Source organism: Prunus mume, linkage group LG7, assembly GCF_029339155.1.
Source record: "Prunus mume cultivar Tortuosa linkage group LG7, ASM2933915v1, whole genome shotgun sequence".
Lineage (NCBI taxonomy): Eukaryota > Viridiplantae > Streptophyta > Magnoliopsida > Rosales > Rosaceae > Prunus > Prunus mume.
The window spans coordinates 8,544,503-8,557,535 of NC_142704.1; the positions used below are offsets into that span (position 1 = coordinate 8,544,503).

The 13,033-nt window shown below is 38.6% G+C and overlaps 3 protein-coding genes across 6 annotated transcripts; 1 reads left to right on the forward strand and 2 right to left on the reverse strand.

Annotated features, from left to right (window-relative positions):
- Window positions 1-264: 264 nt before the first annotated feature.
- On the forward strand, window positions 265-5,722 carry LOC148915389 (uncharacterized). 3 transcript variants are annotated; one of them, XM_089041399.1, is made up of 4 exons: window positions 265-814; window positions 1,384-1,438; window positions 2,077-2,143; window positions 2,280-5,722. In XM_089041399.1, exon 4 carries the CDS (start codon window positions 2,309-2,311, stop codon window positions 5,450-5,452), a length of 3,144 nt encoding a protein of 1,047 aa, XP_088897525.1. In that variant the 5' UTR covers window positions 265-814; window positions 1,384-1,438; window positions 2,077-2,143; window positions 2,280-2,308; the 3' UTR covers window positions 5,453-5,722. The 3 variants fall into 3 exon arrangements, 2 of the variants coding, with proteins under 2 accessions (XP_088897525.1, XP_088897526.1); XR_016121988.1 differs by lacking the exons at window positions 2,077-2,143; window positions 2,280-5,722 and adding an exon at window positions 1,785-2,070 and having other exon boundaries at window positions 410-814; XM_089041400.1 differs by lacking the exon at window positions 2,077-2,143 and having other exon boundaries at window positions 450-814.
- Window positions 5,723-5,809: 87 nt separating this feature from the next.
- LOC103338541 (transcription factor PIF7) lies at window positions 5,810-8,586 on the reverse strand. The gene is made up of 5 exons (XM_089041401.1): window positions 7,390-8,586; window positions 7,152-7,256; window positions 6,990-7,055; window positions 6,412-6,885; window positions 5,810-6,101 (listed from the first exon to the last, which is right to left on the reverse strand). Exons 1-5 carry the CDS (start codon window positions 7,915-7,917, stop codon window positions 5,985-5,987), a joined length of 1,290 nt encoding a protein of 429 aa, XP_088897527.1. The 5' UTR covers window positions 7,918-8,586; the 3' UTR covers window positions 5,810-5,984.
- Window positions 8,587-10,143: 1,557 nt separating this feature from the next.
- On the reverse strand, window positions 10,144-12,338 carry LOC148915390 (uncharacterized). 2 transcript variants are annotated; one of them, XM_089041472.1, is made up of 6 exons: window positions 11,939-12,338; window positions 11,635-11,747; window positions 11,197-11,461; window positions 10,908-11,118; window positions 10,682-10,763; window positions 10,144-10,594 (listed from the first exon to the last, which is right to left on the reverse strand). In XM_089041472.1, exons 3-6 carry the CDS (start codon window positions 11,417-11,419, stop codon window positions 10,394-10,396), a joined length of 717 nt encoding a protein of 238 aa, XP_088897598.1. In that variant the 5' UTR covers window positions 11,420-11,461; window positions 11,635-11,747; window positions 11,939-12,338; the 3' UTR covers window positions 10,144-10,393. The 2 variants fall into 2 exon arrangements, with proteins under 2 accessions (XP_088897598.1, XP_088897599.1); XM_089041473.1 differs by having other exon boundaries at window positions 11,635-11,840; window positions 11,939-12,337.
- Window positions 12,339-13,033: the final 695 nt, after the last annotated feature.

Consider the following 13,033-nt stretch of genomic DNA (forward strand, 5'->3'; position numbering starts at 1 on the left):
AAGGACCCTAATTATGACTAGTTGGAGGGTCATTCTCCATGGTTTTATGCAGATCAAATTTCATAGTCGACCTTAATTATTATTTGTTCCTGATGTTAGCACTTGATTGACAGACAGACAGAGGATTATTGCACCAAAGTTTTAAGTTATATTGTTCTTCATAATTAGTTTACCAAACCCACCAATAAATATAATTGGTTGGTGGATGAAAACTATTTTTTAGAAAAATAATCGAAATAAAATTATATTTAATTTTATCGGTAAGAAAAGAAAAACAGTTAATGAAGAAGAAGAAAAAAACTAAAAATAGGAGAGAATTATGGTCGCTCGCGCGTGTTTGTCGTCAAACGCAGACTCACAGTCAGGTCACCTAATCATCACCCCTGGCGGATAAAGTGTTTCTGGAAAAAGAACGTTCCTTATTAGGGATGGGAGCCGCCCTCACTTTCCATGATTTTCTCTTTCTAGAAGTTTCTCTCTCCTCCACTTCCGATCTTCCCACCAAAAGAAAGGCCACCCGCCAACAAAAGGCAAAAGGCAAAAGATGTTTTTTATTTTATTTTATTTATTTACTTTTTTATTTTTCAAAATTTATTTTTTTCAACTTTGTTTCGTTCATTTTGGGAAGAGTTTATTTTGGTTGCAACAAAAACAAACGCGCATTCTCATCCTCAAAGAGCCAGTCAATTGCAATTACGAAAAAATCACCACTCTTTCTAAGGCAACCAATTTCACACAGCCCCTTCTGGGGTCTTCTCTTCTCAAGTTCTCATGCTACCTTGATGGGAAGGGTAGGAAGAGACACAAGAAAAAGGTATGATCTTGATGCTCTTTTCAGTGTTTTGGATTTTGTTTCTGCTCAGAATGAGCTTTTTCTTGATGAATTGCAAATGGGGTTTGTCTATTTTATGGTTATAATTCCAAGGTTAATGTGAAAGAAGGATCTTTCTATTTGTTTTTGTGTAAAATGAATATTTTGTGTGAAAACTGCAAATGGGCTAGTCTCCGTTTTGCCAAAATGAGCATTTCCTTGGCAGCTTGCTAATGGGTTGATCCTTAAGACGCATGATAGATGATGAGAAATTTGTTCTCTTTTCCTTTTTTTTTTTTTTTTTTTTCCATCCTTGACAATCAAATTTCAAATTGGTTGCTCTTTACCATTCTGATGGGTAAACAAAGATTTTAGAGGATTCTCTTAGGCTATTTGGACGTGTAAGCGGATAATTTTTTCTCAATTGTTGATTGAGGGAATTGCAAGTTTACGATTTTGATAGTTTGCTGATTTTGGCGATACATTGTCTTGTTTTGTTATTGGTGTTTGTAAGTGCAGAACGTAGGTGTTTTTGCATCTATAATGATTATACCTTTTGTATGATCTGTCAGGTTTTGAACAAAGAACTCAATAACTGAGACTAATTCTTGGAGGAGACCTATCATGGTATGTCGACCTTTCTCCTGTTTTAGCTGTCAGATGGTGCGTTTGTTTTGTTTTCCAATCGATAGGTTGATTTAAGATTTTTCAAAATGTTCGCATAAAGTTGTGTAAAGTTTTTTGAGCCTTGAAAGTGGAATTAATCTTCTTATACATGCATGAGAGTTTGTGTGCACTTGTGCATGCCTGCTGCTTTGACCCTAGCAAGTAGCAGCTAGTGTTTTACATACATAGAGTTTGTGTGCACTTGTGGCATTGCAAATGCTACAAGTTGATGCATGGTATCTGAAGGGAATACCATCTGAATTACGAGGTTGAATGCTTAATTGACTTATGTTTGACAAATTCTTAGGTGAAGTTGCAGTGACAAGTTCTTATGTGTGCTAAAAAGGATAAAGCCCTAATCCAAGATGGGGGAAAGAAAGAAAGGAATAGGTCCAGTAAATGTTAAAAGGCCCATCATTTACTTTTAGATGTATAGGGTTAAATGTACATTTCCAAAACTGGTGATCATTTCGTTCAATAACAATGCGATCTTCAGTTTTAGCTAGCTTTCATTTTTCTGTTCATGATGTAATATAAAATCGTCATTATTTTTTTCTGGAACTATTGTGAGTGAATGTTTTCATTCATGTTGAATGCAGCATAACAGCCTTGTGAAGTTTTGAGGCCTCAAGATTTTCACTACATTACAGTTGCATCAGATTCTTGGTGAGCACTTTGCTTCATTTTGTTCTTTTACTTGAAACATATAAAAATAAGGGATAAAAATTTCATTTAGGAAGTGAGTGTTGCTTTTGCGTAATCTCTCACTCTCTCTTTGTGGGGAAATCTTAATTTTCTACAGGGTTGTGCGTTTGCTCTGTCATCTTCATAATGGAAGTAGAGAACGTTGGTATCCCAGTGATCTTACAAGACCTAGACCTCAAAGGTGACAAGGCAAGAAGGAACTCTATCCCAGTAATCCCACAGGAACTGGAGCCCAATGATGGTGATGTCAGAAGGAACTCTATCTCAGTGATCCCTCAGGAAACAAATTCCAATGTCGGTGATATCAGAAGGAGTTCTATCCCAGAGATCCCACAGGAAATGGAGCCCAAGGATGGTAATGTCAGAGGGGACTCTAACCTAGTGATTCCACAGGAAATAGAAGCCAATGGTGGTGGTGATATTAGAAGGAGCTCCATCGGGAAAGTAGATCCTCCTCCTGATATAAAAAGGAACTCTATCCCAGTGACCCCACAGGAAATGGAATCCAATGGTGATGATAGGAACTCTATTGCAGGGATCCCACAGGAAATAAAACCCAGTGGCAGTGATATCAAACTGAACTATATCCCAGCGATCCCACAGGAAATGGAGACCAAGGGTGGTGATGTCAGAATGAACTCTATCGAGAGTGTAGATCCTCCTGATGTTATCATCAGGAATTCTATCTCCATGATCCCACAGGGAATGGAATTTAATTGTAGTGATGCTAGCAGGAGCTCTGTTGTAGTGATCCCACAGGAAATTGAACCCAATGGCAGTGGTATCAGAAGGAACTCTTTCCCAGTGATCTCGCAGGAAATGGAGCCCGAAGGTGGTGATATCAGAAGGAACTACCTCTTAGTGATCCCACTGGAAACAGAGCCCAATGGTGATAATATTAGAAAAAATCGTCTGAACATTGGTGTAAAGATTCAATCCCGTTATCTCAGAGCTCGAACGGGTTCCTGCCATGATTATTGCAAATATGGAGTGAGAAATCCTTCTCAAGAAAATGCACCCAGTGCAATGCCAAAATTGGATACAGCAACTGGAAGTGCAGGCCAGAATCTCAAAGCAACTAATTCAGTAGACACAGAGAGGAAAAAGATGCCCACAACCAGTCCAAAGCCTTCTCTAGATTCCGACACTCAGAAACTTGACTATTCAGTTGTCACAGAGAAAAAGGTGATATCCACAACTGCTCGTAAGTCTTATCCAGATTCTGGAACCCGGAAACTTAATAATTCTGTTGTCACAGAGAAAAAAGTTTTATCATTGACAAAGAAAGAAATTATTTCTTCAAAGAAAGTTTCGTCTCCCAAGGAAATAGATGTTTGTACAGAAAATTTGGTTGATTCGAAGGTGAAGGCCGATCAATTAGAGCCATCTTCTCTCCAAGGATCTGTCCTAAGCCTGAACAATTTGGAGGGGATAGCGACAATCAATCCTAAGTCATCTCCAGATTCGGAGATCCAGACATCTGTTGTCGCAGAGAAAAGAGTTTCATCTTCCTTTAATGATATAGAAGTTTCTTCAGAAGATTCCATAGATTCGAAGTTGAAGGCTGAGCAATTAGAACCATCTTCTCTCCCAGGATCAGTACTAAACCTGAGTAATTCGAAGGGCATATCCACAATCAGTCGTAAGCCTTCTCCAGATGCAGAAACCCTGAAACTTGATCATTCTGTTGTCACGGAAAAAAGAGTTTTACCATTGAAAAAGAAAGAAAAAGTTTCTTCGAAAAAAGTTTCAACCAACATTAAGGAAATTGATGCTTGTATGGAAGGTTCCCTTTCAAGGGTGAAGCCTGAGCAACTAGAGCCATCTTCTCTCCCAGGAAAAGGTTCACATAATGAAGGAAAGAGTGGAAGCAGAAAAGTCAAGGAAATACTAGAAGGTTCAAGCAGCAGAGGAAATAGAAAAATCAGCAGCAGAACCCTGAGGACTTCTGTATTGGTTGAGAAAAAGATGTTGGGGCCTGAAACTGTTTCTTTGACTTCCATGCACCCGGTCAAGAGAGTCTCCAATGTGAATACTGGAAGCTGTGAGAAAGTCAAAGGGTCGTCTCATCTGAAAGATCAAAACAATCCCAGAGAAGTTGAGCCTGAGGGATCATGCAATAAGGACATGCCAGAAAAGATTCAGTACGTTATTGAATCAAATACTGAGAATAGTACTGTGGAACTAACACCAAATGGCATTAATGCTCCTAAGTTATTATCACCCACACCCTTGAAAGTCAAAAGCTTGAAGCAAGCAAGGAAGGGAATTGGTAGCATTCAATCACCTCCATCCTCTGAGAAGACAAAACTGAAACGTACTGCAAATGGAGGTTATGGCCGTTCACCTGCTCCTCTATGCCCCGATAACAAAGGGTTGAGACGTAGTACTCTAGCATCTTTATCTTCTTCGTCACCCGCATCATCATCCATGCCCATCTCCCCATCTCAGTCCACTCATAAAAAAGAAAGTGGTGCCACCTCTCAACACAATACAATGAATACTGATAATCAAATAGTAAATTTAAAGGCGGAGCGCAAGACTAGGCCTCGAAGGTCTGGAGTACTTAGCTCTGACAGTAAAAACAGCCTAGCCCGAAAGCTAAAATTCAGGAGAGGAAGGGTGGTTGACCTCCAGCCTGAGAACAATACTCCAAGGAGACTCAAATTCAGGAGAGTCAGATTGGCGAGGGACACCCAAAACAGAAGAAGTGGTATCAAAGGGGAAATCAATGGGAGGAAGGAAGCTGATGACAATCAGTCAAATGGCACTGCTATCAGAAGGGGAACCATTGGTAGGGAGGAAGTTGATGATAGTCAGTCCAATGGTGCTGGTATCAAAAGGGGAAGCATTGGGCGGAAGGACGTTGATGACAGTGAGTCAAATGATGCTGGTACTGAAAAGGGAAGCACTGGGAGGAAGGAGGTTGATGACAGTCAGTCAAATGGTGCTAAAATCAAACGTGAGAAAGTTGTTATGAAAAACCACGAACGAGATTTGGAAGGTTCCCGAAGGAAGAGCTTCAGGAGAAAATATGGTCGTGCTGGCATGTTGAATGGTACTGACACTAGTCCTGAGAAAGTTGTGTTGAGACACCAAGATGTGAAAGGAAGGAAGGATGTCCAGAAATTGTTCAATAATGTGATTAAAGAGACTGCCAGTAGGCTTGTCGAATCCAGGAAGAGTAAAGTCAAGGCCTTGGTTGGTGCTTTTGAGACTGTGATCTCTCTTCAGGATGCCAGACCCTCGACAGTGGAAGATGCATGCTGATTTACAAAATACATATAGCTATTCTGTACATATTTGAAAATATTTATAGAAAAAGAGTGAAAAGAAAAACAAGAACACTAGTTTTGGAGGTCACATGGGATTGAAGTCACAGGAATTTGTGATGAAGAGAAACTGAATCAAGGTGAGAAGGCTCTCTGAGAATATGAAACATTTTTCTTGTGTTTATTGCTACCTACAGGTTTGCTGAAAGAGCTGTGTATTATCGTTTTATAATTTTCTATTGTCATATTGAGATTAATTTTGCTATTACCATGGCAATTTGAATTGATGAGGCACCATTATATAAGTACATTGATAACTTGAGATCAAATTAATTGCTATGGTTCAAAACTCACATCAGAAATGGCACGTACATTTTATTAGATTGATGTCTTGAGGGCATAGCTTAGTAATTAATATAGATAATGATAAAAGTCACATTTCACCATCAACTAGGCCAGGCAGGCAATATTTGAAGTTTTTCTTTTTGAACTTCTTGTGCTCCCAATATTCGTCTTCTAAGTTGGGCTAATTAGTTCCCTTGCACATGGTTTGACTGTGATGGGCTGCTAGTTGCCGCTGTTGTGTGATTGACTTGTTGGTGATATAGTGCTGCCATCCTATTGAACAGGTCCATATTCATTGATTGCTGCAAATCAATTGATATTAAGTTAGCTCAAAGAAACTCACCCAAAAAAAAATAAAAAGAACTTCCTGCCATCTTTTAACGAGACAAATTAACTTTGGTGAAAGGGGTCATTTCAATTTTTTGAAAATTAACTTTGGTGAAAGGGGTCATTTCAATTTTTTGAAAATTAACTTTGGTAGCATTGCTTCTTCTCAGAGGGATTCTCTAATGATATCCATATATAATTTGCTCACATATTTAGGCTATTATTTAGCAGTCATTTTTCATAGTAGGTGTTGCCCAAGCCCATATATTTTTGTGCAAAACATACTTGTGCTAGAAGGGCACCATATGGATCAGGCAAAGAGTCTGAAGCATTGGTGCAAGCAGAGGCAGGCTTTGCTTGAGAAGGAGGGTGTCGTGGCATCAATGGGGGTACCATAAAGGGTGGAATGAAAGTAGGAGCTGCCGCCACAACCGGAGTAGGATGAGGAATCGGCAGGCGAATAGATTGATGATGAGCATGAGCAGCCATGCGTGCCATATTGTTGCTCATGTCAATAATTCCAATTCCCATTCCCATTCCTAGCCCAAGAGGACCAACATTACCACCCATGCCCATATGTGCTAAGAATGACATTTGATGAAGATGCTGCTGCTGCTGCTGCTGCATTCCTAGAGGCATCATCATATTCATATTCATATTCATGTGAGGCATATTTCTCACACTGCTCATCATTTGGACTTGAGCTTGAAGTTGTTCCAAGTATTTGATCACCTCATCAAGCATTGAAGCCTTATCAGTCTGTAATTAATATACCAAGTGGAAAAAAATTAATGTTTGCCAAGAATGACACAGAATAGTTCCCAAACAAATTATGATCCTAAGCACTTGTCAACATTTCTCACCTTACTTGCATTTGGCACCAACCTTTGCAGGGCTTTCATCTTCTGATTTATCCGGTCTCTTCGTTTCTACAACATCATCACACCGTAGAAAATTATTTTGGATTAATTATCTGACAAAATGCGTTCTTTTCCTTTTTGGGGTGACCAAAATTAAATTGTTACCCGCTCTGACTGATTATGAACAGCAGCAGCACGCTTTGGTCTTGTGGAGCGTGAACGACCTGATTCACCATCTTTGGTGGTCTCTTGGCCATCATCTTGGTTTTCCTGTTAAATGAAAAAGTACAATTTGTCACATATGTGACATGTAAATACGATGCATGTAACATTATTTAAAATAAAAGTTGATTAATATATATATATATATATATATATATGTATATATACATGTATATATTACCAATCCCCCGTGAGAGTCTGAATCCTCGTCGGGGCTTTTGGTACTCTTCAAGCTGGGAAGAGACTCAAACGAAGCCCATGTAGTCATAGTTTTTTCATTGTCCCTGCACAATTTAGCACTAGCACTAGGACTAGGACTAGCACAAGTGCTGGGATCTGCATGCTCTTCATGAATGTTGGTAGTACTACCACTGAAATTGTTTCCATGGTAATCGGAGTCAGATAGAGTACGTTTCCTCATCCACTCCTCTGCCAACGGTACCTGGCCTCCTTCGTCAGTCCATGTTCGCCCGGAGGATGCAACCATTGAGCTTATGTTGGCCGGTGTCTGGCCATTGTGGATCAAGTTTGGTTCACGTTTGTGGTGAGTAGCTTGATGAACCACGGATTCTAGTGTGTCACCAGCCCTGCCCCATGTGTGCTTCGCTTGGGATGTGGGAAGAAGCCCACCAAGGCCATGCATGGCCAATTGGCCGTTTTCCAATTTTAGCTCTCTAACGTCATAGGTGGACCTGTACTTTTCAAGCATTTTTGTAAATTATGTGCAAGTAAAAGGAAGATTGATATAGAGCACAGAAGAATGGAAGTGGGTTTTGTAGAACATTGAAGAAGCATGTGAGTGTTGTGACTTGTAACGATGTAAATGGCATTGAACAAGAAAGAAAAACAAAGACAAACAAAACTAGCATGGTGGAGAAAATCAAAGAGAACGAAAACACACACAGTTGGGTTAATTATATTCTATCTACCATGCACGTTGATCAAAACTCCATATAAAAAGCAGAAATTAAGAAAGAGAAAACCTCATATAGTTAAATATGAAGAAGGATGGTGCTTACAAGGGGACATGGACGACTGGTGTTGGGGTGGTTCTGCTGCATGTGCACGTGAGAGGATCTGTTTCTCTATCTCTTCTCCTTCGACTTGTTCTTGTCTAGAGGGTGCCTTTGAATATTCTTCCAATTTGGTAACTCTACAGTCTACACTCACTCATTGATAATTCTAGATCTCTCTTAAAAAAAGGAAGAAAATGGATGAGTTTGAGATTGAGTTTGGACAATAGCAACTAGTCTCTCTTATTTCATCGTCTTCTGGTCCCTTTTTTTGGTGTCACACTCACATTTGTTGTGATGGAGATTTTACACAAAACATGTGGTAGCCAAAAGAAGCCTGAGAGGAATCGGATATGCTTTGGCTCCACCGTTTCCCTTTCCCTGGACCAATATATATTTCAAAGGATCTTCATGTCATCTTTGAGAGATTAACAAATGTTAAATGCATTTTCCGAAAACTAATGTTCAAAATTTTCTAACCCGATCATGATTTTCGAACTAATGTTCGAGTTTTGTGAAGCAATGATAAAAAGTTGGTCACATTGGGAAATTGGTTTTGTGAAAATAGTTTGCCCTAATGATCTTGGCCCTGGTAAGTGGGCAATCTGCACATCATGGTGTCAAGACAACCACACGTCTAGTTGATTCAAATCATGTCATGCAATGCAAGTTATGAAAACATTAAATTTGACAGATAGAGTTTGGTTTGAAATTGAAAATCTCTCTCTCTCCCTCCCTCTCTATCTATCTCTATCTTTTGCTGCAACTTGAGACCAAGTATGACTTTTGGACGATTTTATACACATGTGACACACACACATATATATATATATATATATATATATTATGTATATGTATGTAATACTCAGATAGTCTAAACACACAAGTGTTATGTCCTTTCTAGTTTAGTGTTAGCTAGCCTATCTAGATGATTGATTAGCTTGAAAATAGAGGCCATTCTTTGTTTTTTGTCCAACACCTTGACAGCTGGGGCCACTGTGCTCCATCTTCAGGAACAATTTCTCCTATTTTTCTTGTATTTTCTGAAGCTATAGGCTCTACTGGCAGACATTAGTGATGCTAGAGTTTAGACCTTGCCTTGTGATGATGATTTTGGTGGGAACCAACCACACCTTCAGGTCCACTTAAAGTCATGCTTAACCATACTTTCGTGGTCTAAATTGATTGCCTTCCCTCTCATGCTACTTTGGTTACCTTTATTTCTCCTTTTCCATTATCTTCCAGCAAACAATTTGGCTGTATATGCATCCATGTTTCAAAATAATAGCTTAATATATCCTGTTTTACATTGACTTATCTTCCATGTCAATCTAGAGGAAATGCCTTCATAAATCTGATGCATAGATATACTAGTTGAAGCCAATGTTGAAATGCTTTCCAGACAAGATTACCGTGTTAGGTTTTCCAAGTACATAACTAATTTAGGTTAATAACTACCAGATTAGCAAGGTTAATAATTTATTTTGTCCAAAGTATGAGGACAAGATGTGTACATCTGATAGGGGGTGGGGTGCTAGAGGAAGAGGTAGCAGTTGGAAACAATGTCATTTTTGGTGGATGCAGCTATCTTGTTATGAAGGTAATTTCATCCAGCATAATGGCCCAGCTGTTGAGTCCTTCCCCTCCGAAATGAGGAAAGTATAAAATGTCCCATCTAAATATCCAAATCAACGTCTGCTTAGAGGGACATCAAATGAAAAGTTGTTCATATCCATTTCAATACTTTATGATATTATAGTGGCAAAGTTGTAACAAATAAGAATTTTGAACGTATGCGAGGCAGTATCAGCTTAAGGGTTGATATTAGGTTAAGAATATCTGCTTAGAGAGACATCAAGTGCAAAGAAGTATCTCAGCATGCAATTCTCTGTGCCTGCAGAATCTTTTGTATCAAGTCCTCATGAAATCAAAGGGCCAAATTGTAGTAATATTTTTCTTGACTGGCTATAGTTTTATTGGATAAACATATACAACACAATTTTCGAACTTTCATGATCCGAAATCTTTATACATCATTTACAAATTAAAGTAAGTTAGGATATACTGTTAGGAAGCCATAATATAGTTAATGTACAGATTTAATGAGCAGAAGATCCATTGGCAGCTTCATTGCTCCAAGACAAAGTTTCTCAAGTCCAAGTGATTCCCTTCCTAGTAGCAAGTGAAGCAGAAACATTTAACAGGAACTTTGCCTTTTGATCTAATCCTTTTAACCTTTTCTCTCACCTTGGACTCTTCATTTCTTCTTTTCTCTTCCATTTGTGCCCTTGCTCCTCCTGCTATCTGGTCAATTCTTGTCTGCTTGATTTGATAATGTTGCATGTTGCTTGCTCTTCTCTGCTCCAATTCACTCTGTAATTTCAACAACTCATTGAGGGGTGATCTTCGTCATTGGTGTTCACAAACTTAAATTAAAAAACAATGATTGTTATACTGTACCTTTCTCTTCTCCATCTTAATTTTTGCTTGCATCTTCTTCTCATTTTCCCAAGCAAGAATTGCAGATTTCACTTTCTCATACCTGAAAATGATAATTTACCGTTTCAAAAGGAAGAAACTGAAGTGTTCCTTAGAAATTTAAGCAGCATTTAAGCAAGCTTTCAACAATGACTATTTTTTAATATAAAGATTATAATAACAGAACCACCCAAAAATTGGTTTTTACCGCCTCTGGATCTTCTTAATCTGAGCTTTCTCCCAAGCATCTGCTTCAGTTTCCAGAGTATTATGTCCTGTTGAACTTCCCCTTCGGTTTTGGTATCCATCTGCAGGAGTTGAAGGCCTTGTAGAGGATGCGCGATTTGGATACCTAGATGGAAAAGCACTCTCCAATGTTCTTTGATCCTGCCCCACTGGCTTTCTCATTGAAGCTTCACCTATTAAGTATATAACCTGTTAGTACTCAAAAACATTTTAATTTTGTTATGAAAAAAATAGTATATGCAGTCAGGTACCAGCATTCTTTGCTTCTTTGTTTGATAATCGCCTATTCACTTCACCAGAACTTGGCCGCCCCGCCATGGCATCCTGCAAAGTCTTCGTCCTTGAGATCTGAAGGCTTTCCCTCATCCCTTTTTGATACTGTAATCTAGCTTCTTCATTGGAGTGAATAGCAAATGCAGCTGCTGCAACTGCAGTTGAAAACTCGACATCTTGTGCATCAGAATAATGACTCATTTTCCCCGCACTGCCTTGGGAACCAGTGTTGCCCCTTGTTATCTACAAAAAGTAGTCAGTGGAAGTTTCTTGAGCATTCTTATGCTTTTAGTTCTCTTTGTTCCATAGATCAACCACATAACAAAACAGAACAGAACAGAGCATTCTGTTTTCAACTAAGCCATAAATAAAAGAATAGCTTTCACAATATTGCAAGTCTAGCTGCATATACCTACCTAAAGATTCTGCTTGTTGAGGTGGTGGCTTTCTTTCTTTAGTGTGATCTTGATCCTTCTTGCTTGTTTGGTTATGGACCCGAAAATCTCACTTTAGCAAAGTGGTCATCAATCTGTTCGAGTTTCCGTCAATATTGATAATATGCAGAAGCAGCAGAAACCAACGTTTTGTGAAAGAAACCAAGCATATATATACTAAACGTATCCTGGAAATTAGAGGTTTTATTGTGCCTGAGTTGAATAAAATTTTGACAAAGGAGAGGGCAAGAAACTATAAGTCATCAGTAATAGGGTTCGAAGGTACCTCTTTTGCTTGATAAAAGTATCATTGCTGTCTAAAACCACTGTTGCGGATTCTTCGTCCGAATTTCCTGGCTTCACATATTTAAGTGTTTGGTTGCAATGAAAATAGCAGCACAGGCTGTGATATCGGTTATCTCACATTTTTGCTCATGCAGAGAGACATGTGAGCAAGCAAAGGGGAAATATGCTTTGCGGTTTGCATGAATCTATGAAGAAGGAAGCAAGGGATCTTCCTTCATCCTCTCTCTTTTCTCCAAAATACAACAAGTTGTTTCCATTTTTTAATTTCTCTGGTCTTCTTTCTGTTTGTTCAAGACATCTCTGGCACAAAACCATCTTTCATATTATATCCAAGTGCAGTATTGTTCTTGAAGTTTGGTAATGGAGATGGAAATCCAGCAATGGATTCGCAGCTGTTCTTTTATTCCTTATTCCGTTGGAAGGGAATGGTATAACAGCAACAACGGATTCTGCTGGCCCACCAGAGTAAGCAATAACTTACAATATGAATCTATGAGCCAAGGTTTGGAAGTTGGTGGAGAACTAGCAGATGTGTGTAATTGGGTTTGCGTAGTTTTGGACAAGGATAAGGTCATTGGGTTAGGGTTACTTCTTTTTTTGATGGGTTTGGGTTACTTGATTGTCAAACATTGAGAGAATCTGGGTTTGCTTGGTTTTGGGGTTTTCATGCACATACAGGAAGCTGTTCCTAGGTGTTGAGTTGTGATGATCAAGTGAGAGATAAATTTGATCAACTCAATTATGAGCTATAATGAGAAACAAAACAAAAAAAAATCAGAAGCAGCAAAGTATACTCAAGACCTCTGAGTTAAGTGTTAATCTATATTAAAGGATAACTAATTAAAAGTATAAAATGATGTAATTCTAGATGTAAACACTAACAACAACAAAATCATAAGCAAGTCTACTTTGGCCCTAATCCACATCTTTTTTATGATTACTGATAATAAAAAATCGACGATAAAAGATATTCGACGATAAAAGATATTACATTCTTCGTCTTAAATTCTAAAGTTCGATTTCCTTTATAAAATACTATGTTTTCTCTCTTTCTTTTATTTTATACAATTCCGCT

What these genes read in the sequence shown, in the direction of transcription:
- LOC148915389 (XM_089041399.1), top strand. Translation starts at nt 2,309, where the DNA reads ATGGAAGTAGAGAACGTTGGTATCCCAGTGATCTTACAAGACCTAGAC.
- LOC103338541 (XM_089041401.1), bottom strand. Translation starts at nt 7,917, where the DNA reads ATGCTTGAAAAGTACAGGTCCACCTATGACGTTAGAGAGCTAAAATTG. An exon ending in TTCATAATCAGTCAGAGCGG is followed by an intron (nt 7,056 to 7,151) that starts GTAACAATTTAA and finishes ATGATGTTGTAG; the next exon opens with AAACGAAGAGACCGGATAAA. An exon ending in ATGGTGCCCTTCTAGCACAA is followed by an intron (nt 6,102 to 6,411) that starts GTATGTTTTGCA and finishes ATTGATTTGCAG; the next exon opens with CAATCAATGAATATGGACCT.
- LOC148915390 (XM_089041472.1), bottom strand. Translation starts at nt 11,419, where the DNA reads ATGAGTCATTATTCTGATGCACAAGATGTCGAGTTTTCAACTGCAGTT. An exon ending in CAAAGAAGCAAAGAATGCTG is followed by an intron (nt 11,119 to 11,196) that starts GTACCTGACTGC and finishes TATACTTAATAG; the next exon opens with GTGAAGCTTCAATGAGAAAG. An exon ending in TTAAGATGGAGAAGAGAAAG is followed by an intron (nt 10,595 to 10,681) that starts GTACAGTATAAC and finishes TTGAAATTACAG; the next exon opens with AGTGAATTGGAGCAGAGAAG.